The sequence below is a fragment of the Cnephaeus nilssonii genome (genome assembly GCF_951640355.1).
Source record: "Cnephaeus nilssonii genome assembly, chromosome: 7".
In the NCBI taxonomy this organism is placed as follows: Eukaryota; Metazoa; Chordata; class Mammalia; order Chiroptera; family Vespertilionidae; genus Cnephaeus; species Cnephaeus nilssonii.
In genome coordinates, this window is record NC_137078.1 from 63,293,433 (window position 1) to 63,308,757 (window position 15,325).

Here is a 15,325-nt window from a genome sequence, read left to right on the forward strand (position 1 = left end):
ATCCCTAATATGTGTTCTTAATATCATCATAGTGAAAAGCATGGGTTTCTTTGGGAGTGGTATTATTGTAAATATTGTGTAGGGGCAAGTAGGAAGGGTGGACAGATTTTTTTTTTTGAGTTCTATAAAACCATATTGTTTGAGTGTTCTTTTTAAAAGCAATGAGTATATTCCCCTTTTATTAAAACGATAGAAAATATTTTTAAAACATGTAAGGACATAAACGTAAACTTTTAAAGATGTCCTCATAGTTATACTCAAGTGTGCTTTTATTAATTTTGGTCCTAGGCTTGTGTGGACGTCAGATCCAGTTCAGTGTTTTGGCAGCAGCTGGAACTTGCAGATACCCTCTCTGGTCACCCCAACGTGCCAGAATGGTTATCCACACACCCTTCCCATGGAAACCGAGTTGAGCAGTTGGATAGACTCATACCCGAGGTGAGCTAACACTATTGAAGGCAGGACATTATTTTTATTGTATCCCTTATTTTTAATGCTGTTACTTCTTGTGCTTAGAGAAGAAGTTCTACCTTGTCAACTATTTTGATCACTATAATTATGGATTATCAGTTTTCAAAGGATTTGACTGAAGAGTAAAATCCTGCTTGTCTGCAAGTCATGGGGGATAAATTGCTGTGTAGACTTGACTTTTCTTGAAGGTGAAGGTTTAAGCTTTTTTGTATCATTCCTTTTAATTTTACCTGATTTGGTGAAAGTCCAAAACTCATGGTATGTTTTTTCAACATATTGGTCATAATTTAATCTTTTCTCAGTGATTTAAGCTTATTGTTAAAAACACAACAATAACAAACTCCAGTTAATGACTTGTGCAAAATTTTTGGGTCAAGTGAGTATTTATTCCAATAATGATGCTGGAATATTTCTTAGAAAAATCCCTTGATATTAGGTTTATTTTTCCCCCCTGGTTTTTTATTTCTTTAAAAAGAGAGAGTAAAGTGTGCATGACTTTTTTTCTGTAGAATTCATTAATGAATAAAGCCAAAGCAGCTTTTTCCTAATTAGTTTTTACTACCGTCTAAACATGTTTTTATTTGTTAACATAATTTAAAATGTTTTCTGTGGTATCCACTTCAGTACAAGATGGATGGCAGGCATCTCCAAACCCGGTTGCACACTCTTTCTGTCTCACTTGCATTGCCAGGATGACTACAAATTTAACTTGACAGATATTGAGCACCTATTATAAGAAAAAAATACTGGTAGATACAGGGGATACAAAGAGAATTAAGACATGGTTTTTTATATTTTCAGGATGCTAACATAAGTACAAAATGATTCTTAATACAATAAGGGATAGGATTTATTATAAGAAAACTAGAAATATAGTGGTATGCAATTTGAAGGAATAGCCTGCATCTAGTTTGGGATAATAAACTACCAGGAGATTCATTTATTGATTCATGTGATTTATATGGAAATCCGCTGATAGTTTGCCATTCTGTATTCTGTTGCTGGGAACAATACAGTCTCTGCTTTCTTGGAGCTAACATTCATGTCAATGCAAGTAATAAACAAACATATAAATACATGCAGTATGTCACGCAGTGATAAACACATTGGGGGAAAATAAATCAGATTAAAGGTAGTAAAGAGGGCTGGGCAGCAGAGAAGGTGTGCTGGTCTACGTTCCTTTGTCAGAGAAAGCCTTACCCAACGGAATCGAAAGAAGCAGGGGACCAAGTCCTGTGGCTATCTGGAGAGAGAGTCTTTCAGGCTGAGGAGGCAGCAAGTGCACAGGACCTGGAGGGAGAGTATGTTTGGTGTGTTCAAGGAATGGCTGGGAGTTGAGTGAGTCAAGGAAGGGGGGGATGGTTGAAGTATAACGGGACCAGATCACGAAGGGTCTTTTCTAAACCATTGTAAGGACTTGACTTTTGTTCCAAATGATCTGGGAAACTAGTAGAGGGTTTTGAGTCAAGGAATGACTTGATCACTTGATCTGACTCATGTGATGACTCATCTGTTCTGTGGTGGTCCTGGGGACTGTAGTGGGGCAAGGGTGGAATCCAGGAGACTCTTTACAAGGCTCTTGCAATAATCCTGTGAAGATATTATAGAGGCAGAAGAGAGGAAAAGAAGTGCTCAGATTTTGGATATATTTTGAAAGGAATTACGAGGAATTGTTGCTAGTTTGGGCATACTTGTGCCTTTCATGGGCATTGGGGCCAGCCAGACATGGATTCTTAAGAACTATCCTAAATATATTTCATTTATACCCTTAATTTGAAGAAAAAATATTTGAGAAAAAGCAGCAGTGACATTTACTCGACACATTGTAGTTATCATTCATCTTAAAAGCACAGCATAGAACTGGAAGAATATGGGTTTCATCCATAACTAATTTGTACTGAAGATCACTTACTCTATGTCAGTGGTTCTCAACCTTTCTAATGCCATGACCCTTTAATACAGTTCCTCATGTTGTGGTGACCCCCAACCATAAAATTATTTTCGTTGCTACTTCATAACTGTAATTTTGCTACTGTTAATGAATCGTAATGTAAATATCTGTGTTTTCCAATGGTCTTAGGCTCTACAGCAGCGGTTTTAGGCTCTAGCAGGGTCATTTCATCATCGAAGATAACTAAGTTGTCATTTCATCATCGAAGATAACTAAGGATCTTTGGAGAAGTAAAATGTGCTTTAGAGAAGTTTTTAAAATAATAATTAATTGATTAGTGAGTATGAAGGAAAATGATTGGAGAAATAAATATGTTATTTGGGTGCCAACGACGACGATAAGCTTTGGGAGATATTATTTTTCTAAAAATAAACTATCCTAGTTTAGAAACTTAAGTTGAAAACCTTATATATTCCCCCTCATCTCCCCAAGTGATTAAATTCAATTTGAAAGTAATAAAATTCTACTACAATATTGGGAGTAATTTAGTGGTTGAAGTGAAACTTATAGTTAGTGTAAGAGTCTGTTGATAATTAGACTACACAGTCATAATTCAGAGATTGGAATTCCCTACTATCGTTTCTAATTTCTTTAATGAAAGAAAGCAAATCCTCAGGCAGTATGTAGAATTATGTGAGTCTGTATACTAGTAAAGACTACGTTTTTGTTTGATTTTATTTAAGATTTTTTTCTACTTAAGTTAGTTCTATATATTTTACCTAATGCTCCTGTTCTTTGACAATTCTGATGTTATGCCTGAAGTGATGGACATCTCAAAGGCAGTTGGAAATACAGCAGCAGAGCACAGACATCTAGGCCAGAGATGAGGACTTGGGAGTAACTCCTTAAAGGTGGTAGTTGAAGCAGTGAGAGTGGAGTAGGCAGAGAAAAAGATCCTGGATAGGGTTAGCAGTGTTAGGTGGTTTCCACATTTAATTGGGAGGAGGAAGACAGAGCACCTTGTAGATCAGATTCATAGGAGGAGAAAAGATCAAGAAAATCAGGAAAAGGAGACATATGTAATACTTTAAACAATAAAGAATTTAAATTAAAAAGAGGAAGAAGATAATGTAAATAAACACCACAAGACTGGGGGGAAAAAGTGAAAGGAAGGAAGGAAGGAAGGAAGGAAGGAAGGAAGGAAGGAAGGAAGGAAGGAAGAAAGGAAGGAAGGAAGGAAGAAAGAAAGAAAGAAAGAAAAGAAAGAAAACCAGGAAAGTAAAATTCTTTGTTTCCATGAGAACACAAATCTTGGTAATTTTGATTTCTTTAAAATGTAACTTACTGAAGATTGTATATTTTTATTTCTTATTGGATTCCTTGAATATCATCACAGAAAAATATTATTTTTTACTCGGCATATCAACATTTAAGATGTTTTAAAACTATATTCACTTAAATATTTATTAGTAATCAATTATGTGCCAGATTGTAGGTGTTGTAGGTGCTGTGAACAAAACAGACAGAAAAAAAACCCTACCCTTATGAAGCTTATTTTGCAGTAAAGAGAGACAGACAATAAATAGAATAACTTAGTAATATATAGAATAAATCACCAATATATTATTATATATTAGTCAGTAATAAGTATTAGGGAGGAAAGCAAAGGAGGAAGGACAGTGTATTAGTCAGCGTGGGTTAAGCAACAGGAATTCATTTCTTCAGAGTTCTGAAGGCTAGATATCCAATCCAGTATTAAGGTTCCAGCCATTTGAATTCTGGTAAGGTCTCTTCTCCTGGTTGCAGATGGCTGGCTTCCCATTGTGTCCTTACATGGTGGAGAGAGTGAACACGCCTGTCTCTTCCTCTTCTTATTAGGGCGGTAATCCCATCATGAGAGCCCCAACTCATGACCTCCTCTAACCTTGATCAGCCCCCAAAGGCTCCATCTCCAAATACATTGGGGGTTAGGGTTTTAACATATGAATCTGGGGCGGGGGAGGGGAGGGCGGGAAAATACTTCAGTACATAACAAGGATGTAAGGTGTGAGCAGAGATGGCAGAAGGGTCGAAATAGCTGTTTAAAAGGGAGTTGATCAGAGAAAGTTTCACTGAGAAGATGTTACTTGAACAAAGACTTGAAATAAGTGAGAGTCTTTGCCTGGGGGTTGAGGGGTGTGGGGTGGGGTAAGAACCTTCCAGGGTAGGAAAGAGTACAGTGCTCTGATGCAGGAGTGAGCCTGGTGTGCTTGGATGGAGTGAGCAAGGGGAAGTGAGGGTGCAGGCCTTGAAGCCCCTGTGAGGACTTTGCTTTTGTTCAGAGATAGGACCCCAGGGGAGGGTTTCAGCAGAGGACTAGAGGAGTACCAGGATCTGACCTACAAAGGATGCAAAAACAGTTCTTACAAAATACTATAATCATAATTTTGGAGTACTTTAGTACAGAATAATGTTTAGAAACAGATTAGTTCCTTTTTTAAAAAAACAATTTTTTTTTTATTGATTTCAGAGAGGAAGGGAGAGGGAGAAAGAGGTAGAAACATCAATGATGAGGAGAATCATTGATCAGCTGCCTCCTGCACTTCCCCTTCTGGGGATCGAGCCCACAACCCAGGCATGTGCCCTGACCGGAAATCAAACACTGACCTCCTGGTTCATAGATCGACGCTCAACCACTGAGCCATGCCAGCTGGGCCAGACTAATTCCTTTTTTTGCTTTATTTTTAAATCAAGAAAATGTCCCCAAAGTAGAAAATATTCCTGCTATTTTTTTAAATGTGAATTCTGAGGTAAAGCATGTGTAAAAGCCTAGTTAAATATAATCCTGTGATCCACTAGCGTTTAAAAAGGATAAATATAGGGTTGTAGTAATGATTTTATTTGTAGTTAATAAGATGATATAATTTTATTTACTTGAAATAACAGTTAAATTTAGGAAACGCATATCCCACATATTTTGGTTACCATAACAACTTGGGTGAAATATTGAAGAACAGATGTTATATCAACCTGTTGATGTTTAGTAGTATGACAGTTTTATAATTATAGTTGCACTGTTCAGAATTTAAAATTGTGTAAACCATAAGTTGTCCTTAAAAGAGATATCTTTTTATACTCTATAAGGATTGTTATAAATATTTACATGTTATAAATATGAATATATTTATATGTGAAAATTTATATGTGAATAAGGAAAATTGTATGATAATCCAGGGTAAAAAGTCACTTGAAAGATTTATTTTACTACTGAATTTAGACTGAATTTTTTTATTTTCTACTTCTCTCACCAATTCTTTGTCATCTTTTCCTTGGGGTGGAGTGAGGAGATGGAGAGTGATAAAATATATAGGAGAAACATTTAATTTACTACATTCAGTTTTTCAGATGTCAGAACCACTCAGTGGCTGGCTGTCAATATATTCATTTTATTCTCACTTATTTTGAATTCTTTAAACTTTCAGGAAGCTGGGAGTTTGAACTCATATGTAAATCATTCTTATGCATTTATAATTGGACAGTGTAAATACATAAATCATTAATATTACACATCCCGTAAATAGAACATGTGAGAGTGCTTAACACTGAAGTGAAATGTCGTTCTTGGCCAATGTACACAAACATATACCGTTCACCTTACAGAATTTCATTTTCTCTGACAGGGAGAGTGTTGAGGAAGAGGGAAATATAGCAGCTACTGTAATTGAATTGGCCTCTGAATCATATAAAGCCAGGAAGCCTGACAGTAACATTGTCTAAAACCTTTAAAAAATATTATGGTACACATGATGTGTATCTACTTGAGGCTGAAAATGAATGGGCTATTAGAAAAAAAAAGCTTTTAGAGGAAAAGGGGGAAAAAATGAAGGTGATTTTCCCCCCCTTGAAATGTCTTGGTTCCTATTTTCATAGGAAGCTTTTAATCTGATCATGAAACTTCTCTGGCATTAATTTTTTTCCTTTTTTAAAAAACTTAATTATTATAGTTTAGTTTTTATGACTAAGTAATTGCAGTTTCTCTTGACATGTAGTACCTGCAAGAATCCTGGTGTGTATTAGCAGTTGTTTCACGAGTACTTTAGTTGTTACTGGGAATAAATACAGCCACTTCTTAATATGTTATTCTCATGTTCGGAGTGGTTGATTGTACAATTTCATTCGAAAACTTTTCCCTGTTATTTTATTTCAGAGGACAATTGGCCTGTGTCAAGGTGGCCTTCATTTTAATATATTTATTTAAAATTCCTAGTCATTTACATTTAATTATTTTAGACCACTTCAAAAATTAGTCCGACTTCAGTTTCCACTGCAGCTTATGAAAGGAAAGGAAATGAGTTAGTGGAAGAAAAATTTTTAAAGGTGAAATCATGACATATAAATATAAAATGAACCATACCTGCGATTTTACTTAACTTACTAGTGAGGGAGCCTGTAATATGTCACCACTACCTCAAAGGAGACCTCAGTAACCATCGGCATGCAGGCTCTGAGGGATGCTGAAATGAGCTTACGAACAGGGGAAAAACCGATCCACTCATAAGGCAATCAGTTGCCTTCCACCAGACATGGACAAACATCATTTGCATGGTTATCAGTTTTCTACAACTTACAGAGTTGTACAATAGCTCTGAGACCATGAAAGGCGGAGATAACACCCAGGGATGCACTCGACAGGACACCCAATGATCTTATTTGCCCATATCACAGTCTTCCACAGTTTTCTGTTTTTGTTTTTCCTATTGTCATTTATTTACCTTTCAAGTGAAGATACCAAGTCAAATCATCTGTCAGACTAACATACAGGGTGTCCCCCCAAAATGTATACACGTTCTAAATGATTATAAAGTCAGTGTTTATTAACATAAAGTTCATTTTCAAAATTAAGTTAGTTATTAGCTGTACATTTTTTGGGACACCCTATATAAACAGAAGTTTTTGTTTTGTTATTTTTATTTATTTATTTTTAAACTATGTTTTATTGATTTTTAGAGAGAGATGAAGGGAAAGGGATAGAGAGATAGAAACATCTCATCTCTCAGCTGTCTCCTTGAGCCCACAACCTGGGCATGTGCCCTGACTGGGAATCGAACCAGCGACCTCTTGTTTCCTGGGTTGACACTCAACCACTGAGTCACATCAGCCAGGCTGTTTTGTTATTTTTAAGCAACCACACAGGCATTATTCTTGTTGTATTTCTTTCTTTTTTTTTTCTCTCTTAAAGTAATAACCAACTATTCTCATTAATTTCCATTGAATCTATTGAGTTTTAGGATTGAGGTTATTGATGCTAAAATCTTAGGCTTTTTGAAAAGTATATGCTTGCCTTCAGAAATTAAGGGAAAGAGTTGGAAATAGAGGGGGTGTAAAAGGATGTTTCATGTTTTAAGAGAAACATTTAAACCTCTCATGGGCCATTTAGAACTCAAGATACAGATGTAAAATCAAGGATGAAGTCACAGATATACAAAAATGGGATAGAAGGGAAGACGGGGGGAAAGGGTTTTTTATTTCTTTTTCTTTTTAAATATAATTGAATTTATTGGGATGACATTGCTTAATACAGTTTTATAGGTTTCAGGTATACACTTCTATCATACATCATCTGTATATTGTATTATGTGTTCACCACCCCAAGTCAAGTCTCCTTCCATCACAATTTGCTTTCCTTTGCCCTCCTCTACCTCCTCCCACCCCCATCCCCCATTCTTCTGGTAAAAGGTTTTTTTCTTTTAGGAAAAATTATTTTAACTTAACTTTTTATTATAGTTTTTAAAAAACACATATAAAAGTAGAGAATAATTTAATGAATCCCCATTTCTCAATCACATTCATTAGAATCAACCTTTTTGTACACAGGCTTCTTCTGTTCCTTCTCTGATTTTTTTGTTTTTTTACTCTGAAGTATTTTTTAAAAAATATATTTTTATTTAGAGAGGAAGGGAGAGGGAGAGAGAGAGACAGAAACATCAATGATGAGAGAGAATCATTGACCAGTTGCTTTCTTTGCGCCCCCCACTGGGGATCGAGCCCACAACTTGGGCATGTGCCCTTGTGCAGAATCAAACCCGGGACCCTTCAGTCTGCAGGCAGATGCTCTATCTACTGAGCCAAACCAGCTAGGGCTACCCAGAAGTAGTTTAATGCAAATCCCAGACATGAGGGCTTTCCTTCCTAATTAGTTCAATATTCATTCTAGAAAGTATCCTTTTTTTTCCATTACATATCTAAGAAAATTAATAGTAATTCCTTAATAAAATTCTATCCATATTCAAATTTCTGCCTCAGAAGATAGTTTTACAATTGGTTTGTTCAAATCATGATCCATCAAGACCCATACATTGCATTTGGTTGCTGTGTCCCTTAAGTCTCTCTGACTTTAGAGCAGTGCGCCCACCCTGTTGTTGTTTTTTTTAATACATCATTGACTTGTTGAATAAATCGAGCCCCACATTTTAGATTTATCTGATTGCTTCTTTGTGGTGTCCTATAGTTACTATCTAAACACGGTGCACTGCTTAATTTCTTCATCTGCTTTACAAAAATTATTTCCTTTACTTGTTTATTGTCTGTCTCTTCCCCTGGAATGTAAGGCCCCTGTTTATTGCTATATCCTTAGTGCCTGTGACCGTTTCTGAGATGCTTAGAGAATATTTGCTGAAGGATTGTGTGGTGTGTAACAGTAGGAGAGATAAGTAATGTAATATTGGGTCAAATGTAGAAAACTGGGCAATACAATTGAGTAGTGGTTCTGCTTCCCCATAGAAATTTGGCAAATGTAGAAATTGAGCATGTAGCAAATTAATAGTTGGTAATGGGAAAGGATATTCTTAGGAAGTACTGTAAAAATAGTAGTTTTAAGAGTCCTGGGTTTTAATCTGACCCAGCCACACAAGTTTAAGGAGTTTCCCTACCCTAAACTTCATTTTGCTTCACCTGTCACATTGAGATAGCAGTGTCTCCTGGGTGTTTTACGTACATTCTTGTGCGTTGGAGGTGGTGAGGTCCTGCCTCCTCCTCTCTTTCCTCTCCTCCTTCCCTCATAAGACACTTTAATGATAAGTATTCTACACCAGGATCAACATTTATGAAAGGAAAGGAAAGGAGTTAGGAGGGAGCCTGTAATATGTCACCACTAGCTCAAAGGAGACTTCAGTAACCATCGGCATGCAGGCTCTGAGGGATGCTGAAATGAGCTTATAAACAGGCGCAAAAACGGTCCACTCATAAGGCAATCAGTTGCCTTCCACCAGACATGGACATAGTTCATGTGATAGCACCAGTTTAGATAACGTTTTAAAATACCTGGCACCATGCAAGGCACAGCAAAAGTGAACAGTAAATGTTGGTTCCTTTCCCTCTGGTTGGAATCTTTAGGCCAATTCCATATTTAATTCCAAGTCTTCCTTGGGATTCTTAGAGCTGTATATTCTTGTTAATGGAGTACATTCCTGCCTTCTCTTACACTGTAAACTCTTAAGAGTGTTTTTCCTATGACATTTGTCATAATGATTTATTCATAGCTTGTGTTCTGTAAATGCTTGTTTAAAATTCAGCATCCATTTAAGTGCCTATTATGTGCAGTGCATGAAGTTAAACACAGAAAACAAAGTAAAATGGGAAGGCATATTCTAGCTGTACAGTGGGAAAATGTTGCTCACTTTTAAAGAGGTGAAGGTATATTTAATAAGATGGATTTACATTTATGAAAATAAAGATGTTGACACCGAAATATAATAAAATAAATATGGAAAGGAATGTTTAAAAAGCAGAAAAAAATTTTTCACCAGTAATGTCTGATAAAATCTTTCTATGCAAAATAGATGAAGATTTGATAAATATGTATTTGATCCGTAACAGGACTCGGCTTGATAGTTGGAGGAGAGAAACAGTTCACACACGAAGAAATATTAATAGAATGCCTTTATGAAGAATATATAGTTTTCCTAGTAATTAATGTAGCTCAGACATCTCCAAACTACATTTATTCCGTAAGAGACTTACACAAGAAATGTATAATGTGGTGTCAAAAAACCATTAAAATAAAATCATGTCGTGCAAATGCAGTAAAAATGAAAACAACAACAAAAGCAGGTTATAATCCCTTGTTTCTAAGCCTTTTTACTTCCTTGCCAGCTTTTTAAAATTGACTTTATTTTTAAGAGCAATGTTAGTGTCACAGCAAAATTGAGCGGAAGTTACAGAGGTTTTCCATATATACCCCCTGCCTGCCTCCACGTAGACACAGTCTCCCACGTGAAAATGCTGCCCACGAGGGTGCATCTGTTGCAGCCGGTGAACCTACACTTACACATCATTACCCAAAGTCCATCGTTTACATTAGGGCTCACTCTTGCTGGTGTAGATTCTGTGGATTTTGACAAATGTGTAATAACATGTATTCATCATTATAATATCATATAGAGTAGTTTCCTTGCCCTAAAAATACTCTATGCACTGCCTATTCATCCCTCTGTCCCCCATAACTGTGACAGTCACTGATATTATTTTACTATTGCCATAGTTTCACTTTTTCCAGAATGTCATGTACTTGGAATCATACATATGTAACCTCTAGAGATTTCCAGAGATTTGCTTTTTTTTTTCCATTTAAGATTCCTCCCTGTCTTTTCATGGCGTGAGAGCTTATTTCTTAGCGCTAAGTAATATTTTATTCTTTGGCTATAACACAAATTTTCCATTCACCTACTGAAGGACATCTTGGTTGCTTCCACGTTTTGGCAATTATGAATAAAGCTGCTATAAACATTCGCTGAGCAGGTGTTTGTTCCTTGCCAGTCACTTAACTTCTCTGGGTCTGAGTCTCCTCATTTGTAAATTTATCTGATGCGTGCTAAGGATGCTGAGGTTTGAAATTATGTGGTTCTATAGATAAAAAATCATGGAATACTGTTTTACAAATTATGAATAACTCAGGTATGCCTGTATGCTGGTGACATTGTAAGTTGGTAAAGCCTTTCTGGCAGAAAGTAGTTTGGTCCTATCTAACAAATATTATTATCTGTTCTTACTCTTTTATCAGATCATTCTACTTTGGGGGCAAACTTCAAATGGAGGTTAAAAATAGCATCTTTTATTTAAATAAAGCTTTCCATAGGATAATTTGTAAAAGCCAGTCAACACTATAAAAACACTTCAAATGCCCAGTAATTTGCATGAGGCAGGGATCATGACCGCCTTTTCTGACCAGTGTGTCCCTAGCACCTTACTCACAGTGGTGTTCTAAATGTTTGTTAACTGTGAAAAGATTGAAAAGAGAACGTAAGGGGAAGAGAAGAGCTTTTACTGAATATACAAGATTCTAGGAGATGACATTCTGTTCTTCCCTTTGCTGCTTTGCATCTCCCATGGCTAAGCTCAGCTGTGCCAGCTGTTTCCTGCTGGGCTCCGCGCTTGTCCCGCTGACTGATACCAGCCCAGGCCTTAGGCCTGTGAAGTGACAGCCATGACAGTTTGGCTTCTCACCTGGAAAAATATGTCACTGTGGTTATAAAGGCATTAAAGCAGGAATAGACTGAGTGTCCCGACTTTGCCAGGACAGTCTCAGTGTATGCCTATGACTCAGTGTCAATATCAATAAGCATCTCCTTTCACTCTCAAAGGTATTCTGGTCCAGACAGGTCACCATTTAGCCGGGGGTCTGCCTTTCTTTTTTACTTTAGTGCCATAGTTGGGAAATATTTTCTTGTTTTGTTTTGTGTGTTTTTTCCAAGTTCAGTTTACTTTAAGGAACATTTATTTAACACACTCAATAGATGCAAGATGTGAAATACAAGGAAAATTGAGACAAGACCCTACTACCAAGGAATTTCACTTGAACACTTTTTCCTCTTTAGTTTATTTTGGTAACTCATAGCCTCATTTGGAGTCAGAAGTGCTGCTAGACTCAAGTTCCTGCCCTGACTTCATCCATTTACAAGACCCCTTTCTGGCTGCCTCTGGCTGCATGCTCCCCTGTTCTGTGGAACCTCAGGGAATACACCCATCTAAGAACCTGTGCCCCACCATGGGGCACTCTGGGTCTTAAGGTAATGCAGTTCCTCGCCCAAACACTCTGAGCCTGCTTCCAGGGCCTGCGAGGACCCTCTTCCCTTGGACGCACGCACACAAGGCCCCTCACAGTGCAGGTGCGCCAGGGAGGGGAGAAAGAGGGAGTGGACAGCAAGCCAGTGGCAGGAGCTGGGGTAGGCTCCCCCCAACCTTAGACGTCCCAAAATTCAAGAATTCTAATTTTGGGACCTGGCCTTCAGAGTCATTTTGAAAGTGTGGGAGAATAGAACATATTTTATGTAGTACTTCGTTAGCTTGACTTACAGCTGTTAGATATTTAAACACATGGTGTCTGAGCCTCTATCTGCATGCTTGCAATGGACCCCACAGATATCTGGGGCAGGCCTGCTCAGAGTAAAACCTACCGTCTTTACCATGCCCTAACAGACCCTACGTCATCTGCTCCTACCTACTAGATCCCTTCTGCCGCAGCTGTACCAGCTCCCTCCCTGTTCCCAGCGCTCAGGCAGCTCCCATCCAAGTGCCCTGCTCGCTGCTGCTGCTGCTGCTGCTACTGCTGCTGCTGCTGCTGCTATTGCCACAGCCTGCCTGCTGGGCACTCCTCTCCTAGGTACCGCATGGCCTGGTCTCTCATGGCCTCAGGTCTTTCCCCCTCTTCCCAAAGTCATGATGTTATCAATGAGAGCTTGCCTGGCCATTCTTTCTAAGACCTTGTTAATCCCCCAAGCACTGACTGCCTCTCCTTGCTTTATTTATTTCCCGTAACATGCATGACTATAAAAAAGTTAGAGGTATTATAAAATGAAATTATTTTTTTTTTACCCTAAATATGTTTCTTTTAAAACCCTTTAGATATTAAGACTTTTTTTTTTTTTTTAGTTTTTATGTCTTACAGTCATCCATGGACCTACTTTAAAGAATCACATAGTTTTCTAAGGCTAGTTCCTTAAAGCAGCAGCCCCCTACCCTGCCTTCAGTTTCAACCTTCTTAAAGTATTCTTTTTATATTTCCTATCATCCTACGTAGCACTACTTCCTAACGTTCCGTGTCAGGCATCATCCGTTTCCCTTTCCCTAGAGGATGAGCATCAAGCTTCCCCGTCACCATCACACCCTGTGCAGCACGCACAGGTGTCCTGCTCCCCTTCCGGTGTGGCACGTGGCGCTCTCACGTTCTGTCTAATACTGTGCACCTGACACTGCTGAGCCATGTGTGCTGCGACTCTTTTCCTTTCCTTGAGGCATTCTGTTTTTCTGGAGTTAAAATGGTCATGATTGGCTTTGCTTAGGTTATTTGCTTCCCTAGGCTGTTAGCCTCAGGTTCGAAGCAGAGGCCCCTGTTGCGTATCCCTTCCTTCAGTATGCGCAGACATCTGTTCTCTGTTTTGTTTTTTTTCTTCTCTTTCTTGAAAACTATCTCTCATAGTCTTCAGATCTTTTCTAATCCAAACACTTGTCAGGATTGGTTTGACTGAAACCAAAGAGATCTTGCTTCTTCCCAGTGGGACACTGGGCGGTCACTGCAGATGCCGTTGTTTTTTCCAAATATTTTATTATGTGAACAACTTGTGAAAATGTAACTATTTACCGCGAATTTGTCTGTGGTTCTCTTTTATGTGTTGTCATTAAGATATAGTTTATTAAAAATACAGTGTATTCTTACATTTTATTATTTTGCATAGAGTATTCTAAGAATTATTGGAATAATGTTAATAAATGTATGTGTATATTTGCTTTGTGTTCTTTTTGTATTCTGTTGTATTCCTTCTCTATAGGCTCTTGAAATTAGAGAGACCTGCAATTGCCCACCACTTTCTGAGCCAGACCCTCGATTAGTGTTCAAACTCGCCATGAAGGATTTTCTTCAAGAATCAGAGAAAAAGGACCTAAGTACCACTGCTGAGAAACAGAAAGTGGATCCTCTTCCCATTGGAAAACAGAAGCAAATACCAGGAGCATAAAAAATTGAGAAAAGAACTAGCAGTTGAATTGAAATATGTGAGACAATGGATATATGAAGAATATAGCAATCCTTATCATTTCATGTGACTTTAGAAAACTGAATTGAAAAAAAAATTGATATTCACAGTCAAATCATGTATATATCATGTATCTAAATTCTTCTAGATATTTTTCATGAAATATTGATGTATTCTAATTTATTTTAAAATATGTTGCAGAATAAATTTATATTACACATTTTACCCTGTTTTACACTTGCTTTTGATTTGGAAGGCAGACGTCTAGTGGAGAGAAACCAGAAAGCGGAGTAATTGTTATGTAGAGAGGGCTCCTCCGGCTGAGCCTAAACTGGGTGTCAGAGTCTGGATGGTTAGGATGGACTGGGAACTGGACAGTCAAGCACCTGTTTGGAGAGATTGGTTTGCATTGGGGTAGAGTATATGGAGTAGAGGCTTTGGGAGAGAGAATTCCCTGGTGCTTACTACGGACAGCACAGGAAAACGACTACAGGCAGAAGCCGAAGAAGCTGTGTTCATAGGAAAATGTAGGTGATTTTATTTGTGGTCCGAGTGATAGAGTGAGGGACACAGGGGAGAGCGGGTCCTTTCCTGGGAGACACAGTGTGCTTCTGGTGCCTGACGTCTCAAGGGAAAGTCATGTCATTTTGGCTCCTTGATGATGCTACTGTTTGGGAGTCTCAGGTTCTCAAGGGAAGCAGCCCCGGTGCAGGGCTGTACCAGGAGAGGCAGGAGATGGTTGTGCCCCTAGGTTGATCTCCTTGAGCAGCCAGCTCCCAGTTCAATGTTGAGGGAAGAGCACAAGTCACATCCCTAGTGACACTCAGAAATTACTATCTATGTATATAAAAGGCTAATATGCTAAGTGTCCCTCCTACCGTCCGACGGGTCGCTATGATGTGCACTGACCACCAGGGGGCAGACGCTCAACGCAGGAACTGCTGAGCTGCAGTGACTT

At 38.2% G+C, this 15,325-nt stretch overlaps 1 protein-coding gene across 4 annotated transcripts in view; it reads left to right on the forward strand.

Annotated features, from left to right (window-relative positions):
* OMA1 (OMA1 zinc metallopeptidase) overlaps positions 1 to 14,471 on the forward strand; it is a 43,699-nt gene extending 29,228 nt beyond the window's left edge. For all 4 annotated transcript variants that reach the window (XM_079776183.1, XM_079776186.1, XM_079776184.1 and 1 more), the window contains 2 exons: positions 289 to 438; positions 14,164 to 14,471. In XM_079776183.1, coding sequence (XP_079632309.1) covers positions 289 to 438; positions 14,164 to 14,349 — 336 coding nt within the window. In that variant the 3' untranslated portion in view covers positions 14,350 to 14,471. The remainder of the gene's footprint in view (positions 1 to 288; positions 439 to 14,163) is intronic.
* Positions 14,472 to 15,325: the final 854 nt, after the last annotated feature.